This window comes from Vollenhovia emeryi, unplaced genomic scaffold (assembly GCF_000949405.1).
Source record: "Vollenhovia emeryi isolate VEMERY1.0 unplaced genomic scaffold, V.emery_V1.0 DF939195.1, whole genome shotgun sequence".
NCBI lineage: Eukaryota > Metazoa > Arthropoda > Insecta > Hymenoptera > Formicidae > Vollenhovia > Vollenhovia emeryi.
The window spans coordinates 798,624-814,498 of record NW_011967171.1 but is presented as its reverse complement, the minus strand read 5'-3'; the positions used below and the strand labels follow the sequence as shown (position 1 = coordinate 814,498).

The 15,875-nt window shown below is 44.3% G+C and overlaps 1 protein-coding gene across 1 annotated transcript in view; it reads left to right on the top strand.

Annotated features, from left to right (window-relative positions):
* The window catches only part of LOC105562109 (probable G-protein coupled receptor Mth-like 1), a 204,284-nt gene extending 189,959 nt beyond the window's left edge, over positions 1-14,325 (top strand). Inside the window, exon 7 of the mRNA XM_012012658.1 lies at positions 11,544-14,325. Coding sequence (XP_011868048.1) covers positions 11,544-11,877 — 334 coding nt within the window. The 3' untranslated portion in view covers positions 11,878-14,325. The remainder of the gene's footprint in view (positions 1-11,543) is intronic.
* Positions 14,326-15,875: the final 1,550 nt, after the last annotated feature.

Here is a 15,875-nt window from a genome sequence, read left to right as displayed (position 1 = left end):
TACACGAATGACTAATTCGACAATCATGGTATATTTTGTTTAATTTAATTACCCCTCATGTACAAGATGCACCTGTTATCAGGTGTCTATGGTACTGTAAAATTTTGAGCACATTCGATGCACTCTGACGAAAGTTGTGTTCAGAAAACCTAAAGGCGATATCATTTTGGCCGGTGCTGTATATACTTGCGAGCAACAGCCTAGAAAACTTATTTTTTTACGTTGCAAATAATTTTACATTTTATCTTTATAGTTTATAGTTTTATATTTTATAGCTTGCAGTTTTTTACGTTGCACTATTTTAAGTTCCAAAATGGATCTTCAATTCCAATTTTATTTATCAAGATTTAACTTGATACGCGAAACGCCGAGACGTAAAAGCGCTTCAATATCACGCGCGAAAGTTTTGACGTCAAAATGTTTCTCAGTTTTCTTTTTTTACGACCAAAGGCATTTGACACCTCGTACCTTCCGATTTACAGACGGATTCTTTTTATAGAGCGCCGACTTGGCGCGCAGGGGGGGGGGGTTTATTTTATTATCTTGCAGCCGATATCAGGCAATCGTTATTTTCCATTCGCCCGGCGTCCCTTCGATCCGCTCACGTCCTCTCGCTCTCTTCGGGATTGATATTGACGATCCCAATTCGCGATTTCGACGACGCTATTTGCCCGTCGTGATGTACGTACGCGAACACAATACGGCCATTGTTGGCAAAGGAAACGTAATAGCATATGCAGATTTTGCCTCATCCCCGAGTTTGTGCTTTACCTTCGACAAGAACGGATTTCGTTCATCGCGTACGTTCGCATAGTTTCTGGGACACCCCGACGTGGATAAATTGCCGGGCGAAAATCTGCGAGAGTCATACGTCGATGAGAATACCAATATTATATATTTTTATTTTACCTCGATTTACGTAATTTTTTTTCTTATTTATGTTTCTTTTTACATTTTCATTCTTATGACTGTTTAATTATTTATTGGCAACCGTTTAAATACCCCGCTGCGCTGAAGATGAACCGATGTTCGAAGTTTATTACTCTTTTAATTGCGTTAGTTTATTGTCCCATTCGTTTCTCACATTTTAAAATACATGATTGTAATTATTCCTTTCAACTTTAATATTTGACTTTCGCTGTCCTGATTTGTATGTACTCTCCAAAAATCAACCAGCGAAGGCAGCGAATAGTCACTGTTTTCAGTGATAATTCACTGATTGATATTTTTAGAGAGTAGATTATTATCAACAGTAATTTTTTTAAATATATTTTTTTATTCGACGCCAAGTTTACGGCGACTTTTGCACCGGTCCTCTTGTCATCGGAGAAGAACGAGATAAACATCGCCGATCGTTGAGACACGCGAAGGAAAATTATTATTCGTCTCTGCCATTTTACGTTCTACTTTACGTTACGGTCCAGTTTAAAGGTTGAGGACGGACAGTAAAACTGCGATTATAGTTCAACGAATTCACGTGTCGAGATTAGAATGGATAAATACGCTCGTGAAAATCGAGATAAATGTCGCTGCTTTTTAAAGATTCTTCTACGTCTCTGTTGGACGCCACGGGTAAACTCAGCCCGATAATTGATAACACTCGCATTGAAAGAGATCGTTTAACGCAACGGCGTCGCGACAACCAGCGTTCCTCTATAAAACGGAGTGACGATATTTGCCACGCGGGCGCGATCACGGCGCGATATATACATCCGCGAGGGAAAAAAAAAAGAAATAAAATGTCGCGAATGAAAAGATGCCCTGACATTTTAAAACGTCGTCCCACGCCTGCCCACGCGACCCAGCCGGGTAGTTTCGGCGCGGCGCCGAAATAACGTACGGACGTCACGTCCGATTTGACGTATGCCGGAGGCAGGCACGAATTATGTCCTCTGACAAAAGGCGATGGCCGCGGGGAGGCATAAACGCGGTGTGGAACACTCGCGACGACTGTCGAGAGGGATGAGTGCCGTGCCGTGCGACGCGACGTGCGCGCGGACCCAAGTCCGAGGCGACTATACGTCGCCGCGCTACCCCTTTTTCCTCCCGCGGTCGCGCAAAGTGGAGATCTGTGTTTCCTCGGCTCCTCGCCTCTCGGTGCCGAGACAGCGGATTTTCACGGGCAAAAAATATTTTATACCGACATCCTCTCCGCACGTCCGCGAACGACAGTATTTCTGTGTACTCGCGACCGCGCGAGAATAGTCTCTGCGTAGAAAACGAGAGAAAGAGAGAGAGAGAGAATCGTATAAATATACTTATAAAGGTATATCTCTGCGATATCTGGCTCTGCGTCTGTCGCCCGTAAGCCGCCACTTGGTGGCTTCGCGCTTAAATCGCGGAAAGAAGGATTTTCCCACGTTATATCGTTATATGTGGATCTCTCGGTAAAAAGCACCGGGAGTCGCGAGCGAGATGTACAAGTGCGGACGCGTCTGCTCTCGGCAAAGACGGTTTCCTCACACGCACGCACACTTTTCTTATCGCAATTGCGGCCGCTATACACTTCCTTCGTAACTCGTTCTTCTTTATCTGTGCCCCCGTGTTTCTACCCTCTTTTCCTTTTAGCATAATATTGCCGTGCCGTTTCCGCTCGCCGGCGCGCGGCTCGGCGCGGCGCGGTTCTAGAGGGAAGACATATTTCCGCGACCCTTTGCAGCGGGGCAGCGCGCGGCGATGATTGCATTCTAACAGTACCGTAGCGAATTGTATGCGTTGATTGCAAAGCCGGGCGGCCGCGTCGCGCATCTAAAAATAGCGTACGCCGCATGGCTTATGAATGATTAACCGCGCGAACGTCAAGAAACTTCGAAAGCCGCCTGACGACCGAGTAAACACGCGGCGCGGTGCGGCGCGGCGGTTAAAATTTTATCCCAAGTCGTCGACCCTTCCCCTAGACCCCCGGCATCAGGCCGCATTTGATATTTCCCAAGTCATCGTCGCGCGGGCGCCGCGAATTTCTCTCCGGCCGTCTGCTCGTGTCAATTAACTCCGTCGTCGAGTTCGCGGACCTTCCGCGCCATTCTTGCCCGTCCGCGAAGATTGACATTTATTTGCAACCACGAATATACGCGCATAAGCGCTCCCCGCCGGCTGTCTATTTCAGATCGCTTTTCGCCCGCGCCCCGCGCTGCCGCTTCCCGCGGCGTCGTCGCTTTCATCTTTCACGAGTTTAGCTCGTCCCTTCGCGCGACCCGTCCAATATCCACCGTTCTCTCTCTCTCACTCTCCGCTCCGTCGATTAAACGAGATAATAACTTCGCGACTCCCGCTCCTGCTCATCGCGGGCTCGAAGTCACGTCAGAAGTGCGCGGAAACGTGAAATCTCGGCGGAATCGCGGCTCATCCGCGGCTCATCTTGTTGTTAACGCGAAACGTGACGTCGATTGTTCTTACTTCTGTCAAGTCTGATACGAGACAAAAAAATATGTCCTTTTAGCAAGATAAATATTTGTTATATACGCGGAGAGAATTTTCTCCTAAAATTTATCCCGAGAATCATGTAATCGTGGGACAACGTGGCATTTTGAAGAGTTTCATGAGAGTTTATTTTTTTTTTTAAATTTTACCATACTTTTTACTAGTGATTATACTTAGTATACATTTAATTAGAACAAAGTATTAGCTGTCACAACTAAATATTAGCTACATCTTTTTCCGTGTTCTAGTTTCGAGGAATGTGTAGCCGATCAACTTGCAGCTTTTATGGAACAGCTGCAAGTTGATTGGCCACACATTTCTCGGAACTAGAACTCGGACCAAGTTCTAGCATCGTGGGCACAACCCTTTACATTCTCGTAAGGGAAGAAGGTGGTTTTCTTTCAAAATCGGAGAGTTACTAGTAAAAGTAACAGGAAGCGATGGTTTCGGCGAAACCACTGGTACGCAAACGCTTAACGGTCTATCACATATTTAATACGAAAGCTGCGAAAATCGCATTATTCACGAAGAACCGATGCGCGAGAATGCTCGAGCGATCGGTCGTGCCGCGCGTGGCGCAAACGGAAAAGAAAGAAACTCTATCTATATATTTCGAAAACAGATTTTTCTCACATAGGTACCTACAGATGCGTCTTGTAACGATTCATTCGGTTTGTTTGCTCGACGACGGAAGAAAAAGAGAGAAAGAGAGAGAGAGAGAGAGAGAGAGTGACAGTCAAAAAGGGAAAAGCTGCAACATCGCCGATCGCTCGAATTACACGTTTCTCTTTCCCGCTTCCTCGGATCCTCGATAATGGACATCTTCCTCCGGGTCTTTTGTACCAGGAGGCCGTTGCCTCCTGAAACTCTCGCGTTTCTCCTCTGGCGCTCTCATTTGTTCCCCCGTTCCTTCTCCTTATTGTCTCGCGTTACACGCCCGGCCCGCCGCGCGCAGAACGGGATTCAATATTTACGGAGCTCCCACGTGTGGACCATTCCACCTCGTTCGCTCGCACTCCACCCTCCCCCGCCCTCTTCCCTCCCGTAGGAATTCTCTCCGGTTATTGTTGTTCGCCATGGGCTCGTAATATTGACCCTCGCGCAAATTATATCGCACTTTTCCACACGCTCCGCTCGATACATCCCACTTCCGGTCGCGCTTTGTTCGATGCGCGACAGCTGTCACGGTTGATCGTATCGCATTTATTCGCCAACGGTTTCGAAAACCTTTCTGGTTTATTCGCAGGTTGTTCGCTCGCGATCGGATCAAGTTTTCACGCGGAGAACACGCCGGCGGAGGTTAATATCGCGTAGCGGCTTCTACGGAACGGAAGCTTCGGACGGAAGCGTAATATTACCTCGTTTATAAAACAGGATCCCTCTCGCGCGGAGGACAAGATGCGTTTATTTCGCAACTCCCGCGGTTGCAATTATTTTACGCTTAAGCATCAACCGTGGATGTGTAGTCCCAGCCGCTTATTTTCTAACTTTGACCAATTACGTTGTGCCTTTCAGGAAAAAAAAAACAAAACCTTGATTCTGTGCGCAATTAATGCTGAAAAGTATAAGAAAATATTATCAAGTACAGAATGCAGAACGATTATTTTTCTTTTTCTTTTTTAAGCCTCTAAGATTTTTCAGGACACCACAGCCTCTATAATAATATCCTCCATAATAACGTACAATATTCAGATTCGCGAAAAGAGGACTTTTCGACTACTTCAATTACTCTATAGAGCTTTCTAAAGGTCAATCAGTGGATTATCACTGAAGACAGTGAATAGTCACTGATTTACAGTTATAAGTATACAGCAGCAATTTTCAGTAGTCTACTTATAACTGCAAATCAGCGACTATTCACTGTTTTCAGTGATAATCCACTGATTGACTTTTAGAGAGATAGTTATGCCAAGAAAATCGAAAGGTGGCACAGTTTTCACCGCTCTATAAAAGTCAATCAATGGATTATCACTGAAAACAGTGAATAGTCACTAATTTGCAGTTATAAATATACTACTAAAAATTGCAGTGCTATACTTATAACTGCAAATCAGTAACTATGTACTGTTTTCAATGATAATTTACTGATTGACTTTTAGAGAGAGAAAAGTCCCCTATTACGAGATAGGCTCGTAATACGAGATAGCCGGGGTTTCTAGTAAATTAATAAGCATCGTCTATTGGTTCCGCCATGAATTTATTGCCCTTGGAGGAAAATCTGTTTAGTGCACTGAAAAACAAATTTTCGCTAGCGCAGCTAACCATGGGTTGCTAAAATTATTTTGCTGCCATAACTATAAATTTCTAAAGCGCAGCAAACGATTTGCTGTCGCCTGATACAATAGGCACAGTAGCAAAATGTATTTGGCTGTCACAACTAAATATTAGTTGTCCATATTTTACAACTAAAATTTTGTTGCCACGTGCAGTTTTTAGCTACGGTAGCTACGTTTTTCTCTCCGTGTGGAAAAATTGATTAGACTGTGTGATCGTAGCGATGAAAGATTTGTGATTGAAGTTGGACGTCGAAAACCTGCTATCTTGTATTATAGAAGCCTCTTATAGGGGACCTTCCTCTATATTTCCGTCTACGCTTAGGACCCGTACGGTAAAGGCAGAGAGATGTTTAGATCCCCCTTCAAGATTAAATCTTTTCAGCGCTCGTGTACGATATCATCACCTTACACCGTTACAGCGATAAGGCTCGTAATTGAGACGACGTATCACGCGCTTTACCGCTGCTATCTCAATTTCTGCTTGTTCGCCGACACTCTCGCGCGACTCGAGTCGCCGGACCACCCTCGCGCGAGGACAGCTCCGGTCATCCCTGTCGATAGACGCGGATTCCCAAATCATTCCCGACATCATTTTTGTCGTGCCATTCCCTGCCGCTCTCTCTCCTCTCAACGTTATTTTCGGTGCTCGTCAGCTTTCCCTCCGCAGGGTTTCGCGCTCGCGACTGACCGCCGAGTGACTGCACGCGCGGTCCGTTCATAATAATTAGCCACGCCCACGAAAATAGAATTCTCGGTGGCCGCAACCGTCAGGATAACGTCGCGCGGAGCGACGTAACGATGCCATAATTCTGCGATACCGCCCGGCGTCACGGACCGCGAACATTCTGACGGGGCACATTAATAACGCTTTGACTTCGGGGCCCCCCATGCGATGGGATGCATATATTGTATGGGATGCAGAGCGTATCGAATCGATGCTGCCCGGCGCGCGAGTGCGCATTCGTTCGCGGAACCTCGCGCGCGACTCGCCTGATAACGGATGGCGACGATATAAACGGGACTTTCTGACGTCCGCGTGAAGAATTTCGCTCTCCTAAGGCCAGTGTCCACGATGGTGGAGCTTGGCCCAAGTTCTAGCTCCGAGAAATGTATAGCCAATCAACTTGCAGCTTTTATGGAATAGCTGCAAGTTGATTGGCTACACATTTCTCGAAACTACACGGAGATAATTTTTTCTTAAAATTTATCCTGGAAATCATGTAATCGTGGTACAACATGGCATTTCGAAGAATTTTATGAGAGTTTTTGAAATTTTACCATAACTTTTGCTAGTACACAGTTGGAAAAGTTGTGTTTCCTTGTTAAAAAAATTCCGGTTAAAATTTTTGTGTCAAATGTTTAACACAATTATGTGTTAATTTAACATATTGCTCTTGTGTTAATTGACCTGAAATGTTAAATTATTAAAATAACTGAATAGAAATGTTAAAACAACACAATGTGTACTTATTTTTTAATCTTATACAATACATATGTTCTATATTATTAGTAACAAGATTTATCTGTTAAAATTTACATAATAAAATGTCGATTTTATTCTATATAACATAAGTGAGTGTGATTTTGAACCGTTATTTGTCTTATTACATATCTAAAATGTAAAAATTACATTTTTTAAATTCATTTTGTCATTAAAAATATGTTAATTTTACACAAAATTTATTTCCAATTATTTTGAGATTTGCATTTATTTTGTGTTAAAATATTAACAGAATATTAGTGTAATCATTTAACATATCCATATTATGTTATTATAAATTAACACAAAAATTTGTGTGGACCGTTTGGGACATATATCTGTTAAATTTAACACAAATTTTTCAACTGTGTATCATCGTGGACGCAGACCTCTAGCGACGACGCGAAAATCGCAGAACTGGTCCAGCCGTGTACATTTTAAGGAAAGAACGAAAAGGGAGGAGAGTAGAAAGCGAGGGAGAGACGGAAGCCTCGAAAAGCCAATAGAGCGTCAATTTATAATCTATTATTTATTAGCGAGACGAGGCGCGGTCTCGCATATCAAATGAACAATGTCAATTAATCGTGTAACCATTTACATTCATTACGCACGTCGCGTGTGCAGTCACTCGGCGAGGCGTACGATTGCTTTATTGACCGTCAGGGAGAGAGAGAGGGAGAGAGTAGTCTCGCGGCGCGATAAATAATTTCTTGCATTCGTATCGCATTCAGCGACGTCGCTAGCACAACGATCGTAACGTAAACAATAGCGAAATGTCAACCGGGCTATTACAATCAATTCCACTCATGATCTTTCGCGCCCGCGGCCTCTCCGGTCCTCGCACTAACCGACAGCTTGGCTGAAATTACAGACACGGTTCTCTTCGCGTGACGTTTTACTTGTATTTTACCTTCCACCATCGTCATCGTCTCGTCATACCATTTTTGAGACTCGAGATTCTCGAGGACGCGCCAGTTCGGAATTCCGTGTAAACACATTTCTCGAAGTCATATGATGTTATATGATACAGGGACTTTTTCGACTCATTGTCAGTTTTTAATAAGAAACAACGCTATGTAATTAGTGGGCGGCCTTTCAGAGTCACCCTGTAAGTCTCGCATTCAGTAGTTTAACAGTGTAGGCAGAAATAAGGAGGAAAGAATAATGTTTCTTTGCGATGGCTAGTTAGACGAGGGGAGGGGGAAAATTTTGATGAAAATCTGAAAAGACACGGATAAAAGAGAAAGGAAAGGGTCTTGATTAAAAAGCAGAACGGAATAGTAGTAGGGGGGGGGGAGGAGATATGAGTAAGGTAATATACATTGAATAGGAAAGAAAATTAATGTAGGTATAGCAGTTAATGTAAGCGAGGATACCCCAAGGAGCGCCGATGCGCATATAACGTGCTTTTAATGCGCGTTTTATTGCATTGCTTCAAAACAACATTAATTGTGTGTTCGAAATGCGCAAATTTAACATGTTTGGGCATATTTCAGATACATAATTTTATACAATTCTCTATATTTATACATGCTTATGCGTGAGAAATTGTACATAGGAAGTCAATGGTACTGTTTTTTTAAATGTGCTGTCACATGGTACATTAAATGCGCATTAAATACGGGACAAATATGTGCATTAAGTACGAATTTAAATGTACATTTAAAGCACATTGTACGCGCATTGGCGCTTCTTGGAAAGAATAGGTATGTTGGATGGATGCCCAGGTTCACGAGTGATGATCAAATCGCTATCGAACATGAGTTTTCGGACCGTTTGATTTGATGACGATTACTCCATACAACACAAAAGCTTGCAACAACATTGCTGCAACATTGCAACATTGCATATTGCAGTGTAATGTTACATAGATATTGCAGAGATTATTTTATAATATTACTTTAGTAGTGTTGTAGCAATATTATTTTAAAATATTGATACAATTATGCTTGTAATATGTATATTGTTTCCTCATCTCGCTTTTATAGTTTACTAGAAATGACAAAACGCGCGCTTCGCGCTTTGTAGTTGAGCATTATATATTTTTAAGTATTTATATACATGCAAAAAGTAATTATATGCGCAACGTCAATTTAAAATAAAACGTAATTTATCACTCACTGATACGATTCGCAACGGCACAGTTGTACATCGTTAACTATATATGTTAAACTGTAAAAATACAAATATGTATATGATTATTATAGAGTAATTATGTAAAATCGAAATTATTGCATTAAATATACTTAATATTTTATATTTTTTAAACTATAAAATAGGTATTTAATATAATAATTATATAGAATACTGAAAAAGTCTCCCTTTTAAATATAAACTCACAAAATTTAATACGCATGGTTTTGTCTCTAACACTTATTCGAATCCTCGTTCGAATCATTTGAATAAATAAAATAAAAACAGAACAGATGCTTTATTTTGCACAAGTAGCAAATAACATAAAAATGTAAGACACTTACCTCACGATTTCTCCGCCGTTGCCCGATGCCTCCTTGGCCTCCTCCTCCTCTAAGATTTCCTTGTTGCACTTACACAACACTCACTCGCGAAAATCATCGATCGCGCGAAATTTCCGGCACTCCCGTACGCGATGTGAAATACCGTGACACACGAAATATTATTAACTTTTGCGTTATCGGTTTCCAAGACTTTCTGTCATACAAATTACTCAAACTAACAACTTGCATTTTTGATTCGGAAGAATAGGATAATGGATAAATCACTTTCGAATTGGCGATATAAAATGCAACGGAAGCATAATCTGCGGCAAAGAAATAATGTAACGTGCAATAAGCGACTTTCTTTACTTCCCGCCCGTTCGAGTTGCGAAGAACGACAGAGCGAAGTCGTACAAATTTCTCTTTTTTCCCCGAAAATGGAACAGATTAGACGACATCGACAGATAATTAAAAGCGCGTTGCGTAAACGAGATGTAACCGCGACAAAGTACCACGGTTTACATTCATATTTTAGATGTGTTAATCTCGTGAAATATCTAGGTACACGTTGATAAAGAACCGTCGCCTCAATGTACAATTCGTTTCTCTTTGCAAGTGATAGAAACTTAATGATTAATCAAGGAACGTTACTTGTTACTAATAAAGGTGTGCAAATCAATAATGTTTTATCCCTGCGTTTATCGCGATCGAGTCTTGGAAACCGATAACGCAAAAGTAATACCACGCACGGAGCGACTCTCGCCACTGCTTGCCGGCTCGACGTTCGGCGAGCGAATGAAAACGCGGCGACCTTCAGGTAAACGTTGGCCCGCGTAACGTCGTACGATACCGCGCCGAGGGAAAAACAACAAAAAAACGTTGAGAATTCGTTGTCCCGTCTACGAAATTGAAAATTCTATACTTAATATTTTACATTACTTTGTTCTGTGACTGTTACTACGTTTTGCGTATCAATCCGCGGACTTATTGGCATTGATTAAATTAACGATTAATTCTGTTCAATCCAGAAAATGTTTCGAAACGGAAATCGTTGTTACTTAAATTCTAATTACTAAGATTAGAGATTTTACCTCAATAGTTGGTGTATACAAATGTATATTACTAAATTGCATATCTTCATTTACTATGAATCTAAAAGAGAAGTGAAGCACACCGCGCTTCGAGAAAACATATATTATGCATGCATTGTATTGCTATGTTACTGTAATATTACATTGTAATATTTCTGGAGGCGGACATTTTACCGTTGCTGCAAGATTGCAGCAGCGTTACAGCAACATTTCGCAGCATTTAGGCAATGTTGTAATCTTGCGATGAATTATTGCTATAATGTTGCTGTGCTGTATGGGTAGTTTCTTCGTTGATCCTCGCAAGAAGATCGATAGACATACGCATAATACTTTGTCGATATCTTGTTGACGTATACATATTTAACATCTATAGATGTATACGTATCAATTTGATGAACAGAAGATATGGTATCGGTGTCGACCAATTTTTAAGGATTTAATTGACATACAGTATAGAAATGATATTCAAGTCGAGTCGATAAATGGAGATTGATTCGACTTCGATATGATATCTATTGAAATATGACTGGACATCTACGCAGAATATTTCCCAGATGTCGTGATGAAATCTTCTAAATATCAACTTGATTATTGATTTGCACATGGCTTTAACTTGATTTCAATATGACATTCACCAGATTCTTCATCGACTTCCCAGTGAGAAATGATCCGTCGAAATGATGTCGAGTCGAGTCATTTTTCGCTGGGTTGTGAACCGGGAAATAATTGTAAACCAAGTCGTTTCTTGGCCTGTAAAAGCTGAAATCAAGATTTAGTAAATATCTCGCATTCAGCTTTACCGGTTCGTTTCTGCTTTCAGGGCGACGCTGGGCCGCATATGTATGAAACTAGTGATCGTGATGGGTGTCACCTGGGTGGCCGACGTAGTCTCATGGGCTGTCGGCGGGCCGCAGTACATCTGGTACTTCACCGACCTGATAAACGCCTTCCAGGGCGTGCTGATCTTCGCAGCGGTGGGCTGCCAGCCGCAGGTCCGTGCGGCGCTCAAGAGATTCTTCAGCAGGAACCCGCAGACCAATGCCGGAAGACAGGGTAACGGCCACAGCACGACCAGCCACGGGATGCCGAGCATGGGCGACAGCGTAACGCAAAACCCGAGCACCAAAACCGCGCCGTTGGAGACCATCTGCTAGAACGGTTGCCCTCATGGCACACGGGCGTCTCATCGCGTCAGTCGCATCGCCGCGAGAGTCGTCGGGCACGCTCGGTTGGCCGATAAGCGCGATGAGAGCAATCCGATTTGAATCGTGATTGAAGCTACCGAGAGGTTGGCTTGCGGCTGCGATTCAACATCCGGCGAAGTTTCCGCCGCGGGCAAACTCGCGCGGCGACGAACGAGAGGGTCGTAAACGGGGGACCCGTAGGAGCGGCCTCCGTTCACCAGCGATCGCACCTTGCGCGTCGACGATTTGTCCGCGGTCATAAACGGCAACCGCGTCTCTTCCGCTCGACTTTTATCTTTACCAGCGAGGTACCGTTGACAAGCTTCGCGAGTTAGTATGTTGCCGTGTAATAACGGTTACGCTAATCAACGACCGAAGGATATTTTCGCAGGATCGATTTGACCAAGAGGCCTCCCCTCAAGTTCATTGACCCGCGAAGGTTGAGGAATCTCGCTGAAAAAATGTTTTCCCGTTGACATCTCCTTGATACAGAACGCGAGTTTAAGGGGAGCGAATGTCTGGAGAATATCCGAAAGTGTTCAGCACGCCTTCGCGAACGTATGTCGGGTGTGTGTTTTGTACTTTCTCGCTGTTTCTGAGCTTTCGCGATAGCGCAATTTCGTGCAGCAGTACGAGGGGGGGGAGGGAAATTATTTACGCTCTTTCCCATCTGGCCGTAAAATTTCGCACGAAGATATGAAATTTTCTTCTCGTAGAAAAAAAAGAGCCGGTAGCAACGAGGAAAGACGCGCGTACGAAAGTCACGACGGAATAAGTTCGACGGAATAGTCGTCAACGTCATCGTGTTTCGCGAACATCTGTCGAGCGAGACACGATCGGGGGAATTGGCGGCGCGTACACGATTATCTGAAATCTCGGTGGTGAGCTCGCGGGCCGTTCTCGCTCGAGCGGGTGCTGACCGCCAACGATCTATCAGGTCCGCACGAGGCAAACGCACTTCGTCCTAGTCATTGGATCTGAGAACTGGATACACTCGCGCCGACAAAGATAGATCGCGAAATTCCGCTGACGAAAGAACGGGGAACGGCTAATTGTCCATTCCTGTTTTGGTACTGCCGGACTTACCGTCGCGCGATCCATCTTCCCCGACATAAGCAATTACTCACCGCGCGCAATTAACAGAAACTCTTTGCCGCGATATCTCGTCGATCTCGCATTACGGGAGCGCTTTCGCGCACGTTCCTCCCTTTCGTTTCTCTTCCTCTGCGTACGGCATACGTAATATCGAGAGGCTGACAGAAATTACGCGGGGATTTCGATGCCCCGGAATTGCGCTCGGTTTCACGTTTGGCCGTTTCGAATCGCGATATTTCAGCTCGAGTTCGGCGCTTTCGCGCTCGAGGCACTTCCAGCCGAGACGAGACACTGTACAGATGTCCGTAACATTCAATTTATCACGAGCAGCGTGACGCGAGAGCAAGTGCAGAACATTCGTGGCGACGGGTGTTAATCCGGGCGATGCAAATGTTCAAAAGGCACGCGTCTATTTCGATCTTTTCTAATGTCTCTTCGTCGCGTGTTCCGCGCATGGCACGGACAATTGCTACCCGTGTTTCGCGCACCGTGCTCGCTAAAAGTCAATCGGTGCGTCATCACTGAAAACAGTTATAAACGTAGCGCTGAGTTATTCAACTGTGAAGACCCATTGTTTTCAGTGATACTCCACTGACTGACTGACTTTTAAGGCCTGCGTCCACGATTGGCCTAGCCAGAACTAGGTCCAAGTTCTAGTACCGAGAAATGTGCGGCCAATCAACTCGCAGCTATCCCATGAAAGCTGCACTCTCCAAAAGTCAATCAGTGAATTATCACTGGGAATAGTGAGTATACTACCGAAAATTGCACACGGAGAGAATTTTCTCTTAAAAAATTCATAAAATTCGTATGGCTCAAATGCGATTGTTCGCCGCTTTCAGTGATAAACCGCCGATTGACTTTTAGAGAGCAAGACTAGATTGGCTACACGTTTCTCGGAACTAGAACTTGGGCCGAGTTCCAGCATCGTTGACGCAGGCCGTCAGAGAGCGAATGTTCATCCGTCGCCGCCTGGATGCAATCCGAAGGCTGTTTAAACATTTTCAAATTTTCCTATCCGCCTGAATGAAAAAAAAAGGGGGGTGTTCGGAATTTACCTTCGCCCGGAGAAGGGGGGGGGGCGAGAGCGTGTCTTCGCGCAGCCCCGCGAAACCTATTCGGACACGCATCGTTCATAAATCAGAGTTCGTAATGGCTCTACGCCGCTAAAACAGACAATGACGCGTACTCTTCGGACCTCGGTAACGGGCAGAAACAATGCGTGATTTATGATCGCGGCGAGTTAATATTCGTTTTTCCTTTCCTCCGGCGGACAACGATATTCATTGATATTAATAATATCGGCTCGCGACGAGCGCAAGTATCTCCCTCCCCTTCCCCCGCTACCCCCTCCTCCTCCTCCTCCTCATCCTCCTCCTCGTCCTCCCCCGAGATTAATCACTTTTAACAATGGAGCGTCGTAGCCTGCGCTATTACGCGGCAGTTCCGCGCTCTAGAACGATTTCGCCGTTTCACGGCAGGTTTTTTCGACGGCCAGTTTTTGATATGACGATACAACCCTTTTACAATAATTCGTTGTACAACCACTCCGCGCAATCTAACGTGGATCTTTGCTATTTGTTAAAATCTTTCGGGGAGACGACCTGTTTTTACGTGTAAGATCTTTCGACTGGGACGAGAAGATAAAGTATCGCGTTACGTCCATTGTGACGGAGCGGCGTGAAATATTAACGTTCGACGGGAGCAAAGGCGGAAAGGCAGTCGGTCTTTTGAGTCTAATGATCATTGTGCTCTCTTGAGAGCCGGATACGAGGGCGCGGGACAAAACTGCGGACGGGGTCTGGTCTCACCTCGCGTTCGTTACGCCTCGTATTACCAAAAGGACGATCGGGAGTTCGTCAGGGGTTCCCTTCCGAGTCTTCCTTCCTTCATTATTCATCGGACGTTATCGAATCTAGGAGCAATCGTTTTTCCGTTTCCCTTAGCATAAATCTGCATCGGCGTCGTTAGCCGGGCCTGGGTAGGATGGCCGTGGCTGGCATTAAACATGCAACATCGTGGGCTCCGAGCCACAATTTATCGCTGATCAGTCGAACGGTCCTGTTTCGGCTCGCGGGCACGCGGGAAAAAAAGGAGCTCCGCATGCCGCGCGTACAGCACGTAAAAACGTTCCGCATGCAATTCGCGTGCACGCAATTTGTCGACGTGCACGTTGCTCCGCGCAGCGACCGTTTCCGAGAGTGGATCATCCCTTTGCGCAACGCTCCTCCATCCGAGCGTTTTTCTAAAAAGGGATCGAACGTGTGGATCCTTGGACCCGTTTTCGAAATTACATTTTTACCGATGACCGTCGCAGACTGACACGACGTAAACAAGACGTGGAATTGTCTCTATTCCCAGTGAGAAATGAATCGACATCGACTAGTCACTTCTCGCTGGGTCTCTGCGCGATAATTTTAGTTTCCAAAGCCCTGAATGATTAAAAAATCACTCGGACATACGTATTTTAGCGTAAAGCCTGAGAACATTTTTCTCCTTCGCGGGAAAAATACTTTTTAGAAGCTTTAACTTCCACTTTACACACAGAGATTCGATATCGCTCGCGTTATAAGTATTCCTTTAATTCTCCGACGAAGGGAAGCGGATACGTCGAGGAAGGACTTCGTGGAAGGGAATTCTAGAGGGGCCTCCGCGAAACTCTATATATACTGCCAGAGATACTATATAAGTATATTAAGTACGTGAGACTAATCAGGATACACTAACCGCGCAACTGCCACTTTGGGGAATTCTTGTTCTTCTTTTCTTATAAGTATTGATGAAAGTATCGCGATGCACTCTCTAAAAGTCGATCAGTGGATTTTCACTGAAAACAGCGAACAGTCACTGATTTACAGTTACAAGTATACCAC